Source organism: Nannospalax galili, unplaced genomic scaffold (assembly GCF_000622305.1).
Source record: "Nannospalax galili isolate Female #2095 unplaced genomic scaffold, S.galili_v1.0 scaffold617, whole genome shotgun sequence".
Lineage (NCBI taxonomy): Eukaryota > Metazoa > Chordata > Mammalia > Rodentia > Spalacidae > Nannospalax > Nannospalax galili.
In genome coordinates, this window is record NW_008341872.1 from 863,852 (window position 1) to 877,872 (window position 14,021).

Genomic DNA, 14,021 nt, shown 5'->3' on the forward strand with positions numbered 1-14,021 from the left:
AGAATAAATCTTAAAAATAAGAATAGAGATTAGGAATGGACAGAAGGCAAAAGAGAGTTTACAGCAATAATGCAAGACAGTTGTCCAGGGAGCAGAATGCTTGGCACCCAGCTCTCTTAACAGAAAGCTGGACTATCCCAGTAAGAAACAGCATTTCTTCCACTTGGCATGGAAAGGAATTTAAATTACTTCCACTTGTCAGTGTCAGAGTTTTAATAATGTTTCTGCACACTGACCAATTTTAAATGATGAATATTAGTCAAAAGCAATCTGTTTTAAGCCATAAACAAAGAGCAAGAGTACGGAAACTTCTTTGCATGAACACATACATCTGTTACTACGGAACGTAAAGGTGAATGTCAGGAAGAGTTGGGAATTCACCCCAAAGTTCTTATGTTCTACTGAATTAACAACTTTTGACATCACACCCTTCCAAGACACTGATTTTAGAGTTACTGTCCTCCCCAGTGTTACCAGTGGCTGAAGGAAAGAATTGTAAGTGAAGAAGGGAGAAAACAGCAGAACAAGCTAAAAGACCTTTCTCCAATTGCTGAGCGTCTGGGATGCACACTACCTCAGCTGGCTGTTGGTAAGAAAATTACTGGGGGATGGTGGAGCAGGGTATGGGTTGGGGGTTACTTTTGCTGTGTGTACAGAATACTTTTCTATGGTTGATCCACACCCCATCATGATAGAATGTCTACTGTAGGGGCAAGCTGATCTCAGAAGCATAAATTTCTCATATATACAGCAGAAAGTAGCTCAAGGCTCTCCAGAATTTTCTATATGCTAAAATATTTTTCTTCTTTCTCTTCTCCCTTCTAACAAAGATTAAGTGAGAATACACTAGTGCAAACATGCACCTTTTCACAAGTGAACTATGTCACTATGCAGTGACACCCATCTCTTCTGGCTGAGTTCCTTCCTCTGTTGATGCTAAGATAGAGTCAGTAAGAGGTTGAGAAACAGAGCTACTAGAAGCTCAAGGCCACTGCCACATGGAAAGTTGATTCTGCAAGCACAACTTCCTCTGGAAACTTTTCAACAGCCATGAAAATTATTCTTATGTGTAGAGTCCGTGAAAGGTCATGGTCACCCGAAAACCACATGCGCTGGCACTGTCCATTACAAACATAATGTGAACCACTCACTTCATTTCAAATTTTCCAGTGGCCATATTAAGTAAAATAGAGATGAAATTAATTTTAATAAGCTATTATCATTTCAATGTGTAATATAAAAATGAATCAATTTTTTAAAATTTTATTGATTCAAGAATTTCATACAAGGTACTTTGATCATATTAAGACCCCATCTCCACCTCTCAGCCCCCCCCCCGATTTTTTTAGCACTCGCTTTTTCAATCTTTTTAAAACTCAGGATCCATTTCATACCCGCAGCACCTTCAGCCTGCACATGGGTTCAACACTCACACGTGGTTAGCGGCACCACATTAGACAGAAGAACATTCAAACTTTTGGGGGTGGGGCATTGCTAGGCCGTGATAAACACCTCACCTTCACTGTCCTATCTTGTTAGTCATCAGAACAACCCTGGGAGTTGTGCACCAGTAGGAACCCTGTCTTACAGGCGGCACTGACAAGTCACTAGAATTGGCATGGTAACTGAGAAAAGAATGAAATGGTGCTAATTCCAGGGGGGATAATCCTATTGACTAAGAAACAGTAGAAATTGAAGCAAATCAGACACACTGACCCGAGATGTAAAGCTCATGTTAAGGCCAATTAATAACTCAAAATCAGGATATGTGTTGGTAGCTTGACTCTTCTTAGGTAGGAAGTCAGAAAAGACGTTAGTTGCAGTGAACAGTGCTAGAAAAATGGAAATGAGGCCCTGGAAGATGGCTCAGAGAATAAAGGCATTTACTGCCAAGGCTGAGACCTGAGTTCAATCCCCAGAACTGATACAGTGCAAGGAGACAATGATTCTTCCAAGGTGTCCTCTGAGTGCCATGACACCTGAGAGTGCACACACATGCACGCACACACACACACACAATAAATACATTAAATAAAGTAAAAAATTTTAAGTGAAAAATGGAATTAAGCATTGGTTTATTATGTACCAGATATATTTATGACTATCACCTTAGTCCTTTCTTTGAAAAAATATGTTTAAGGCAATTTATTAGCATATCTGCAGCCTCAGCAAAAAATATTAGCTATTTGACCAGTCAAGTTATCAAGCCTGATTTGATTTTCTTACCTGTAAAATGGGTATAATACATATCTTACAAACTTGATGAATAAAGGGCGATTATATATGCAAAGTGAAAGCTAGCCACTCAGTAAGTGCTTCTGATCATAATGGCAATGAGAATATTTTTGCAAAAAAATCAGACATCCTGGGCTTGAGGTTTTCTTCACCATGGGCATGTGTTAGAGTAATACATACCAAAAAACACATTCTATCATCCTAAGTAAGATTTTAGGTGGCAACATAACATGAATACACTCAGCCCATGGAGTCAACCAACCATGTATATTGTTTAGGGCATTGGGAGTCATCTAGAGATGACCTAAAGAATCCAGGAGAGTGTGTATGTAAATGCCATGCCACTTTATATAATGGGATGCAGTGTCCCTGAATTGTGGTATGGGAGGGGGGGGGCTGGAGCTAATCCCCCACAAATACTGATTAAATTTAACTCTGAAAGGACATTATCTTCCTAGAAAGGAAACCTTGTAAACATTTAGACTTTCACTGAATGTTAGCTATTCATGAAGCACTCTTTACATGGAGCTTGAGTGTAACTGAGACATGCTGGGTTTTTGTTTTTTCCCTTTTGCCTCCCTCTGTGCCTCAGATGTGCTACTTGCCTGTCATGTTTTTCTTCTTTCTTTATAAACAAGTTTTGTTTTTAATGACAGAATTCTCAGTACCAAAAGGGAATGATTTCCAGCTTCAGTGCCTCTGATCTGCAAGGAGAAAGTGGGGGTTGGGAAGGGGGAGCTTCCAGCAGGAAAGAAATACTTGAATCCAAGTGTGATCAAAGGGTTCCAGAGGGGTAAGAGGAAAGAGCGGCATGATGTTCATGTTCGAGTGAAGAGATTAAAATCAGTGTTCCTGAAGCACCATAGTCAATGTAAGCAGACATGAAGCTAAAGAGGCAGGATAAAGATGTGCCAGGATAAGAAAAATGAGTGTCATCTTAAAGCAAAGTGATCTTGTCAGGCAGGCACAAGTTGAAGAAGTAACTTTAAGACAGGGAAGTGATACCACCAAATTTACATTTAGAGAAGCTGCAGCTATAGGGAGGGACAGTGCAAGCAAGAAGTAAGAAAGCCAGTGATGCAGGAGAGCTACTGAGGGCCCAAAGGAGGGCAGTGGTGGCAGGGAGGAGGATGAACAGGGCTGTGATCCTCAAAGTGCCTGTACAGTGGGATACTGTGCAGCAGGGAAATGGGACAGAACAATGCAACACAGAAAAAACAAGGTGTGCTCACCTTCTCGTCTGAAGCAAAGTAAAGAAAGAAGTGAAATCCAAAAACCTCAGAGATGGAGCTCAGTTGGTAGAGTGCTGGCCTAGCATTCAAGAAGCCCTGGTTTTGATCTTACCACATAGACCTGGGATGGAGGCACATGCCTGAAATCCCAGAATTCGGGAGGCAGAGCAGAAGGGAGTCTAAACTGGCCTTTTAGAACTTTAAGAAGGAAGATGCGGAAGCGTCCAGGCAAGTATGAAGAGTCAGAGTCAGAGGACATTTTAGAGTGGAAAAATTTTGAGCATGCCTTGCTGACACAGAGGAAAATAATGCAAAAAACAAACAAAAATCCAGGGGAGAGAGAGACACAGAGAGAGAGAAATAGAATAATATTTAATCAAATCCAAGAAAAGGCAAAATGCAAATGGATCCAGAGCCAGGGCAGAGTTTGGCCCTGAGCCAAGAAAGTATCTATCTTCCCCTGTAACTGGAAGATATGGATGTGGGTGCTATGTAGACAGAAAAATGAAGAATATTCTACATGGTGCATTTAATTTTCTACATTAAGTACAAGGGAAGGTCACATGCTGGGTGAGTACAGGTAAAGGTAACTGCCAACATGGTGGCCCATGCCTGTAATTCCAGCACTCAGGAAGCAGAGGCAGGAAGATCATCCTTGGCTACATGAGATCATCCTGGGCTTCATGAGACCCTGTCTCAAGAAAGCAAAAAAAAGCACACAAAAAGGAGTAAAGGTTATAAGGACATTTCAGGAAAAAGAGATAGTTAAAGGGCCAGAGGGAGGTTTGTCAGGCTGGCTAAGGCCCAGTGGCAAGGTGGCAAAGGACCATAAGATCATATGGTTCTCTCATGCACACTCCACTGACCCTAAGTAAAAAACACAGATGCAGTTTGGGTGGGATTTGCTAGAGAGGCAGAGGATGAAGAGGAGTGGGCCTGTAAGAGTTGGTGAGAGAGCAATTTAGATAATCAACAATGGAGGGTGAGAGGTTAACAGATGGGGAAACAGCACAAATTAGATGGAAAGGCATGGTATCACAGGCCCAAGCAGAAGAAACAAGAATCCAGACATTAGCTGGTGAGTAGTGGTGGGTGTTTTAAAAAACAATGCATTACTAGGATGGGGAGCTAACTGAATACTCTGGTAATCGGGGCAAAACCAAGAAAGCATTAAGAGCTCAAAACCCACAATTCAAATGCACAAGCTCCTTTACTTTTCTGCACAATGGGGTAATCTTCTGCTCGGGTTTTTAATCCAAGAGAGCACTGTATATCCTACAAACGCACATCTCACATTAATAAATTTTGGCTCTAACAAACGTAACTGTAGTTGATGCTTATGAGTGCTAATAATCAGAAGTGCTTTGACACACTGACCTGGTGCTCTGCTCTTTTTCCAGCATGGTGCCTGAGAAACGAAGGTGTGAGTTCTGTGCTCCTGGGATCATCCACTCCTGAGCAACTCATTGAAAACCTCGGTGCCATTCAGGCAAGTGCTGCAGTCTCTACCAGCAAACTCCAGGGACTGCCCTGGTGCCTTTGATGACTCCTCCAGGCAAGGGGGACAGAAGGCACAAAACCGTAAGAAGCAACAACACACTTTCACAGTACACGGATCAGGGCTGTCCTCTGCTAATTTAGCAAACAATCTTGTCAAACTCCATGGTGGTTTGTTTCTGTGGGACAGTACATTCCGATGTTATACCTAACAGCTGGCTACCAAGGCCTGATTATAAAAGCATATTTAACAGCCTGCTTAAGATAGAACAGTCATATGACAGTATACAAATATCACTTATTCATGTTTTCTCCACAATTATTTATACTTATGTCAAGCTCCTCCATCTTTGTCATCTCACAGCACCCCATGGTGCGACAGTATACAAATATCACTTATTCATGTTTTCTCCACAATTATTTATCTATATACTTATGTCAAGCTCCTCCATCTTTGTCATCTCACAGCACCCCATGGTGCCCACGCCCCATCAAACCATGTAGAACGTGTGTGAATTGCCTGTGTTGTACATGCCCTTCCCCTCACCCCTCCACCTCACTGGACTGTAAATCCTAAGGTCACAGTCCCGTGGCTCCCTTGCTTGTCCACTGACTTTCCACTTCCTACTGTGTGACCCTCAGTTATTACTCAGGAAGCATCTGGTGCATAAATTCTATTTGGAACTTACAAGATCACGTTCCTCTAGAGGAAAATCCAAGAGCTCCATTCCATCTTGAGACCCTGTCCTCATGAGATGGCCTGAGGTCCAGGCACTGGGTAGAAGTTGCAAACCCCCCCCCCCCCAGGGAGTGTAGAGGCAGTAGAAAACGAATGACACTCCAGCGCTTCTGAGGAAATGGGTAGAGCTAGTGGTCTACTGTGACCAGCTTCCTTCACTGCAAAGCACATCTCAGTGCTGAGCCTGTCCCTCTCGGCTCTGCTGGTCCAGGAATGAGCCTGCACACTGCTTTGCTTCAGCCGCTACCTGCAAAACAAGCAATGGTGCTTTCTCTTGTTCACTGAGGAACAGAGTGTCTCACATCTCCTCTACCCATCTGTTCCTAAAACAAGCCCTGCTACCTCCCAAAAAGAAACAGATGAAGGTGAGAGCAAACTTGGGTATTTAAAAGTGCTCTTTAGAAATAGACAAGAATATGTTGAAGAATAAATGGTAGAGACCTCCTACCACCACCACCACCTTCATTAGGACCACACAGTGGGGCAGTCATCTCCACTGCTGCTTCCAAACCCTGCCCAGCCACGTAGCTCTTCCTGGATCTTATGGGGTCCCTGATCCGTTATAGGGAATGCTCCCTCTCAGGAATCACACCACCTTCTCGTTTTCAGTTATGCACTGGAAAAAGATAAGGCTACATGATGATAAGGAGAGGAGATGGGGGAACAGTTTGTACCCAAGGGTACTGAAATTCAGTTCAGTGATTTCAATCCCACTCATTTATGGAGCACTTACTCTGTCTGGCACCAAGCTAGACAACTGGATTACTGTGATGAGTAAGAGAAAGATCCTGCCCTCAAACTGCTCATGGGCTAAAAGAGTGAATTAAGAAATCTATACCTTTGGGGCTGGAGAGATGGCTCGGCGGTTAAGAACACTGACTGTTCTTGCAGAAGACCTGAGTTCGAATCCCAGCACCCACATGGCACCTAACAACTCTCCATAACTCCATTTCCAGGGGATCAGAGGGCCTCTTCTGTCCTCTGTGGGCATTGCACAACACAGGTGCACTTACCTACATTCAGGCATAACACTCATACACATAAAAGTTGGGGTTTTTTTGTTTTTGTTTTTTTAAATCTACACCTTAAAAAGTGAGAGCTCACTATATACTGGCAGCACTACAGGACACAAAATATTGTCCATTCTCCAACAAACTTACCTTGTACTAGGTGACTGACAAAAATGTACAAGATTTCTGGTTATGAGGCTATTATTAGAATCTTAGAAAGCAGTTGAGAAATAGGTAGTCCTCTTTGATATATCCTTGCAGGTCACCCATGGGATGTTCATTCTGAAGCCTTTTATTTAGTCACATTCCTTCACACTGCATGTCAGAAACCCAGGAGCATATCCAAGACAAAGGAAAGAGCAGTGCAAAGGCCCTGGGTTGGGAGTGCTTATTCCAGACACTGTTGTTTATCTTGTAAGGAATGGTTTTTCAGAACCGTAAGAGGACGGGCCTCCATTTGTCTGTTCAGTCCTGAGGTTGCCATGTGGAAAGCAGAACACAGGGTGTGGCCTTCACCTGGGCAATGTAGGGAGTGGACAGATTCACAGGTTTGGGAAGGACAGACAACATGCCTGACAGGCAGAGAGGAATGCAGGGCTCCCATCATGCTACCACAGCATGCTCAAGCAATCTGTGGGGAAGTCACACAGCCAAGGTCAGGCCTGAAGAAGCTCAGCATCTGAGCTGTAAGGGTTGTGGAAGCATACTGGGCAGTGAGGGGTTACCTGATAACTCACTTTTCTTCCCAAAGCATTTCCTCCCTAGCAAGGCTCTGACTGGTTAGGTTAGGACCTCCATTCACAAAGCGTTAGGGAAAGGGATGCTACCCAAGCGGCATCACTGCCAGCACAAGGGCTTACCAACTCTCCTTTCTTTACTTCAAGTACCATCAAGAGTCTAGACAAGCTGTGATGGGACCCCCGGGTGTGGTGAAAAGGAGACTGGATGACTGGAGGTGCCAAGCAGAGATGGGACTGGTATCGAAAGAATGCAAGTGTGGACTGCTAGGAAAGGACAGGAAAGCATAAGGAAAGAAGCTTCTAGTTCACTGGAAAAGCAACTGCATTCAGCAATGAAATACAGGCATGAAAAAGCTGGAGGAGTTTATGTAAATCAGAGCCTGGAGGTGGGAGAAACTAAAGAGACACCATCACCTGTGCAGGGGGTCCTCGTCTTTCCCACCACCACTGGAAGGGAACAGAATTGTCTCTACCCTTTCCATTCCAACCTTAAAACCTTGCTAAGGCAGGCCTCATTACACACACACACACACACACACACACACACACACACACACACACACACCGGGGATTCTTATCTCCACTACCAAGAACCCACATACATCCCCAGATTAACAGTAGTAGTCCATGCTCTGTCTCCAAAGTACGGGGATTCTTATCTCCACTACCAAGAACCACATACATCCCCAGATTAACAGTAGTAGTCCATGCTCTGTCTCCAAAGTAACCACCATCCAGCTTAGCAAAACCTTCATCCCTTCTCCTTCATCCCTACAGAACTTGGTCCTGGAGGCTTTCCTTGATGCACTCCAGTCCTCAACAGTAGCCAAAGCTCCCATCACATCATCATCAGTTTCTTCCACACTGTGTAACACTAAGGTTACACTATGATAGCCTGAGGTAGTGGTGGTGGTGGTGGGAGCGGGGAGTTTAAGATCTGTACAAGGGCTTTAAATGTAAAATGGTTGCCAGCTTTTTTGTTGTTGTTCTTTTTGAGACAGGCTCTCTCTGTAGCCTCAGCTGGCCTGGAACTCGATATGTAGACCAGGCTGGCCTTGAACTCAGAGATCCGCCTGCCTTTGCCTCCCAAATGCTGGGACTAAAGGCGTGCGCCACCACGCCCAGCTAGTTCCCACCATTTTTAAAAAGTGATCTCATACCTAAAGGCATGCGCCACCACGCCCAGCTAGTTCCCACCATTTTTAAAAAGTGATCTCATACAAACTTCTCGAAGTATGGCTCCTCTTGAAAACTTTAGTCTTCAAACACTACACACATTTTTCATGTTTTATTCAAGTACTTTTATGGTTTCACTTTTTCTAACTGAAATGTATTCTGACATAATAAAGGTTTTTCTTTTCACATGGCTAGCCCACTGGATTTTAGACACAAAAGTTTCAACAAATCCGATTTCTGAATTCCAGTCTTACTGTTACAATCTCAGTCTTCAATAACACAGTGGCTACTTAGAACCAGAAATTTCAGAGTTAGTGGGAAACCAAACTCCTCATTTAGCTTCAGATAGGAAAATGTTAACCAGAACCAAAAGTTTCCCAAGCTAAGGCGCTCCACTACCAGGCCAAACCCTAAGGCTGCTAAGGATAGCGCTGGAGTAGAAACAAGGTCATGCCGGCCAGCAGGACGGCAGCAAAGGGAAGGGTGAGGCCCAAACCTTGGAACTGGTCATCATAATTGCCTTTCACCAGTCTACCAGGGTCAGACTATTCCAGCTAGAAAGCTGGTCTTTGTCCCTTGTCTTATGCTGTAATATGTACCCTTGGCCCATTTCTCATAATAAATGCTGGCCTTAAAAGAGCTTACCCTCTCCTCTCCCAGGACTTCAACATGTTCACACAGATGACTCACATGTCCTCAGCCCTGGTCCCCCAACAACTATGCTCCAAGGCAGAGTTACAGCTGCCGGCATGCAAGTCATTTCTACGTTGATGCCCCACACCCGAAACACATCGTACTCTACAGACTCCCCAACTATTTATTTGCTTTTCTCTCAACACATTACACCAACTTCTCCTTTACCAGCACCATCCCCACCCTAGTTCAATCCTTTACTATCTCTGGCTTAGACGACAATGTTTTAACACCTGCATCCCCTCTCAGCTTCCTCCATCTCTCAACCTCCCCAGGTATCGGGGGGTCAAGTTCTGAGAGGTCCCCCACTGTCTACAGAATAAAGTTCCAACTCTATAAAGTGCCATTCAGTTTCCCAGCCTTCACTCCAACCTTCCCTTACTCCCACCCACCTCCAGGCTGTCCTTGGACATCACTCCATTTCACTTTCTCATGCCGCTCCCTCTATCTGGGAAGCCTCTTAGCTGTGCGTATTCTTCACCAGTTCTGAGCAGCAGCTAGAGGACTCCATTCCACCTCCAGGCTGTCCTTGGACATCACTCCATTTCACTTTCTCATGTCGCTCCCTCTATCTGGGAAGCCTCTTAAGCTGTGCGTATTCTTCACCAGTTCTGAGCAGCAGCTAGAGGACTCCATTCCCAGACTTTAGACCAGCGCTGTCTACTGCACTTCTGGCCACATGTGGCTATTTTACTCCATGAATGGTGGCTGGTCCAAATATATACATGCTCTAAGTGAAGAAATGTTCAGAGTTGAAGGACTTAGTACCAAAAAAGGTATTTTAATTTTCTATACTAATTTCACATGAACATGATGCTTTGAGTATTAAATAAAAATGTGTTGTCTAGATATAATGGGTTTTACTATTTTAAGACAGCTAGCTGCTAAAAAAAAAAAATTACAATTACCTGTATTATTTACAATGCACTACCCAGGCATATAGCTACTCTGTATTATTTACAATACACTACCCAGGCATATAGCTACTCTGTATTGCTATGAGATTTCACTTATGCCTTAACTGAGTCAACAAACAAGATCCTTGATCTTGAGCTTAGTCCAATGGTAAGCCTTCAGTCCAGCTACGGTTTAAGGACATACAGCAAGTCTAGATGATTGCTTAATATTGAGCACATAAAGGCTCAAATATACTAACAGCATCCTCTGCTTCTGTCCTCAGGTCCTCCCAAAGATGACATCACATGTTGTAAATGAGATTGATAACATACTGCGCAACAAGCCCTACGGCAAAAAGGACTACCGATCCTAAGGCAATGCATGAGCCATAGACGCTGCATGGGTAAAATAGTGGTCTGTACACAGTGCAGAACAATGTTTCTAGCCACTCTTTTGAGTCACTTAGCAGCCTACTGCTCAACCTCTAGTGTCCCTGGATTCTGAGGTATCTGCTGTTGCTACCACTGTGCACCTGAATTTCCAGCACATCTGAAAACTCACAACCAAGAAAATCCATTCTATTTTCTTATCTTGGACTCATCCCCTGTCCTTGCATTACTCTGTACACCTCATGCTTCTACACTGGAAAGAATATTGAGGAAAGGATCTCGTCTTCAGGCATTTAGTAACTTGAAGGCTGTACAGATATATTTTTTTCAAAAGAACAAAATTCACAGTATGAAGTATGTAAGAAACAGGACTTCCTCATTCTAAAGTCTTGCTTGGAAGAATACAGAACTAGTTTTACTTGGATTTTTTTCGTGTTTCATATTCACATTAGCAAGTTTTGTGTCACTTGTCATTCAACAGTAAAATTTCTAAGCATTTGCTTTCAGTATCTTTTAAATATTTACTGTTGCTTGGCCCTGTACAATTTATCCAGGATGTTTATTAGGATTCTAATGTGTTCACTGACATGTGGAGGTGATAAATGAATACCCCAATCTTTAACTAGAGATATAATGGCTAATTTATGAAGGGGCTACACTACTACGAAAACAGCTTTGAATAAATGTACTAACAAGTAAGTGTTCTTTTTTTTACACATTTTATGAAGGCCTGTGTATACTTTCAATTGCTTGTGGGCACAATTTCTGTAAGTTTAAATATTTGAGCTTTAAAAATATACACATGTTCAGTTTTGTAATTAAACCTGTAAAATACCCAGAAAGGTAAATGTTCAGTTTAACACCACAACTTTACAATGTAATATTGCTATTTCTGAGGAGTTATCACATGAAAACACAGCAGAGGTGGTGTGAAAAATATTGTCATTCCATAGCATATGCTGGGTGAATTAACTTGCCTACAATAAAGTAAAATGTTCAAAGAGCTCCTGACTCTAATCATATCATATACACGACACTATATGCATGAAAGCTCTCTGCACGGAACAAAGGGACTTAGCCTTCACTCAGAATCCGAGCTACATCCAGCCCTGCCACTATTGGCTACTTACCCTAACTGAAATCCCACTTAAATCATAAGAATACACTGTAGATATCTGTAAATAGGGAGAAAACATGTCATCATCTCCACCCCCCCCCACCACCACCTTTTCCAGTGAGGCCATTTGTAAACTTTATTTGGACATCTGAGGATATATACAGTTTTACTTTATCTAGTCCGAAAGTTCTTCATCACTTTAAGATTTACAGAATAATATCAACTTAAAAAGCTATTTTCTGATATAATTTCCAGATATATATCATATGGTTTAAGTTCTAACTCTTAAAGTATTAGTGGACGATACTAACATATTTCCTTTTGTTTGTTACTATCTATAGTCTAGTAGTCCATTTGGAAGTTTTGCCCATGAGTGTCAGATTAATGATGGAAATGAACTAACTTTCCGGTCCTTCATTGTGAATTTAATCCAGTGAACTACTATATATATAAATGAGCTGAAGTACTGTCTAAAGAAAAATCAATTTAATCTATTTGCTTAGAGTAATAAAATATCTGTGCAATTCCCTAATCGATTTATCTGGTCTTTCATTATAAGGCATAAGATGTATACCTTTTCACATATATAAAGTACAAATAAAATGTCAGCATGAAATGAAAATAATCAGATAAATAAATTATACAGATAACAACATTGAAAGCTTAACAGAATTAACAATCTTTAAAGGCTAAAGCAAGGAGGGGGTAGCAAGTGCCCATAATTCCAGCACTGGGGAGGCTTACACAGAAGTTCAGCCTGACCTCATCTCAACCACCCTTTACCCTTAACCCTGCCCCACCCCACAAAAGGCTAAAATATGCATTGCAAACAAAGCCTTGAGTGGTGACACATCTATAATCCTCATGGGAAACTAAGGCAGAAGGATACTGAGTTTGAGGCAGTCTGGGCTAGACTTATAGCAAGACTGACTCCAAAAAATAAAATCTTGCAATCCAACTCTTTCCTTTCTCATTGAGTCTTAGAACACTATGCACACTAAGGTTAAAGCTTCTCAAACCCACCTGAAAGAATTTGCAACTGTAAATCAAATATAAGCATTATTGGTCAATTGTGGAAGCAGCCAGTTCTTATACATACATACACACATACACACATACACACACACACATGCATGTGCATGCCAAAGTAAATAACAATACATTTCAGTTATATCCTTGTGAAAAATAATTCCATACATTCTCATTTTCTGTTCAGAAATCCTTGGCAGAGAACAAAGGGAACATGGGAGGCAGCCATTATTACACTGGTTTCAGGCCAGACAAACACAAACTACAAATTTTGTGCCGGGTTTCCTAAAGACCTGACACTTCAAGAGCAGAGCATCAAACATCATTCAGGCATATGGCAATGTTTCAAGGAACCTCGGCTGTCTGCAAAGCCATCTCTTTGGCTAATAAGGAATTCAGGTCAGAATAGATCAAAGAATTTGTACAAATGCACTGCTAGCTGATGGATCAGGCCTGCAGCCCACACTTTGTGCTCAGTCCATTGCTCCTTTAAAGATTCTTCGTTTTAGGTTTTAAAGATTTAAGGAGAACTGTAGGAGAATTTGTGAGATTAAAAAAAAAAATCAGATAAACCCACATTTGGAATCAAGATGAAAAAGTCAGATGAGATATAATGGAAACTCATGACAGTCAAGAAGTTAGTCTAGAACTACCACCCTGAAAACAAATCAATCAAAAGGGCCTCCCGGTCTGATGAGATGGCTCAGCCAGTTTGCCTTAAATCCCTGTATCCCACGTAGAGACAGGAGGAGAAAACTAACACCACAAAGTTGTCCTCCGACCTCCACACAGTCACCGCGGCACATGCACCTCCACCACACACACATAATATACACACAAATAATAATAACCTTTTTTTTTTTTTTTTTTTTTTTTAAAAAAAAAAAGGGTGTGGTGGTGCACACTTTTAATCTCAGTACTGGGAAAGGAGAGGCAGCAGAGATCAAGGCCAGCAAAGAAAAAAGACCCTCCCAGACCTGGAGACTTGGTTCAGCAGTTAAAGAGCACTCGCTACTCTTACACAGGACCTGGGTTCAGTTCCCAGCACCTGGTGGCTAACCATTACCCATAACTCCAGTTCAAGAGGATCTAACTCTCTTTTCTGGCCTCAGTAGGCATTGTATGCACAAGTTGCACTTACATACATGCAGACAAAACCCTCATACACAATAAACATAAACACTTTTTCAAAAGACCCTTTTCAGTCTTCAACTATATTAACTGTTTGGGAATCTTAAAAGATAGGAAATAAACCCTTACTGCCCAA

The 14,021-nt window shown here is 42.2% G+C and overlaps 1 protein-coding gene across 1 annotated transcript in view; it reads left to right on the top strand.

The window, feature by feature from the left end:
* Kcnab1 (potassium voltage-gated channel subfamily A member regulatory beta subunit 1) overlaps window positions 1-13,623 on the top strand; it is a 294,743-nt gene extending 281,120 nt beyond the window's left edge. Inside the window, exons 12-14 of the mRNA XM_008837446.3 lie at window positions 469-589; window positions 4,868-4,956; window positions 10,503-13,623. Coding sequence (XP_008835668.1) covers window positions 469-589; window positions 4,868-4,956; window positions 10,503-10,592 — 300 coding nt within the window. The 3' untranslated portion in view covers window positions 10,593-13,623. The remainder of the gene's footprint in view (window positions 1-468; window positions 590-4,867; window positions 4,957-10,502) is intronic.
* Window positions 13,624-14,021: the final 398 nt, after the last annotated feature.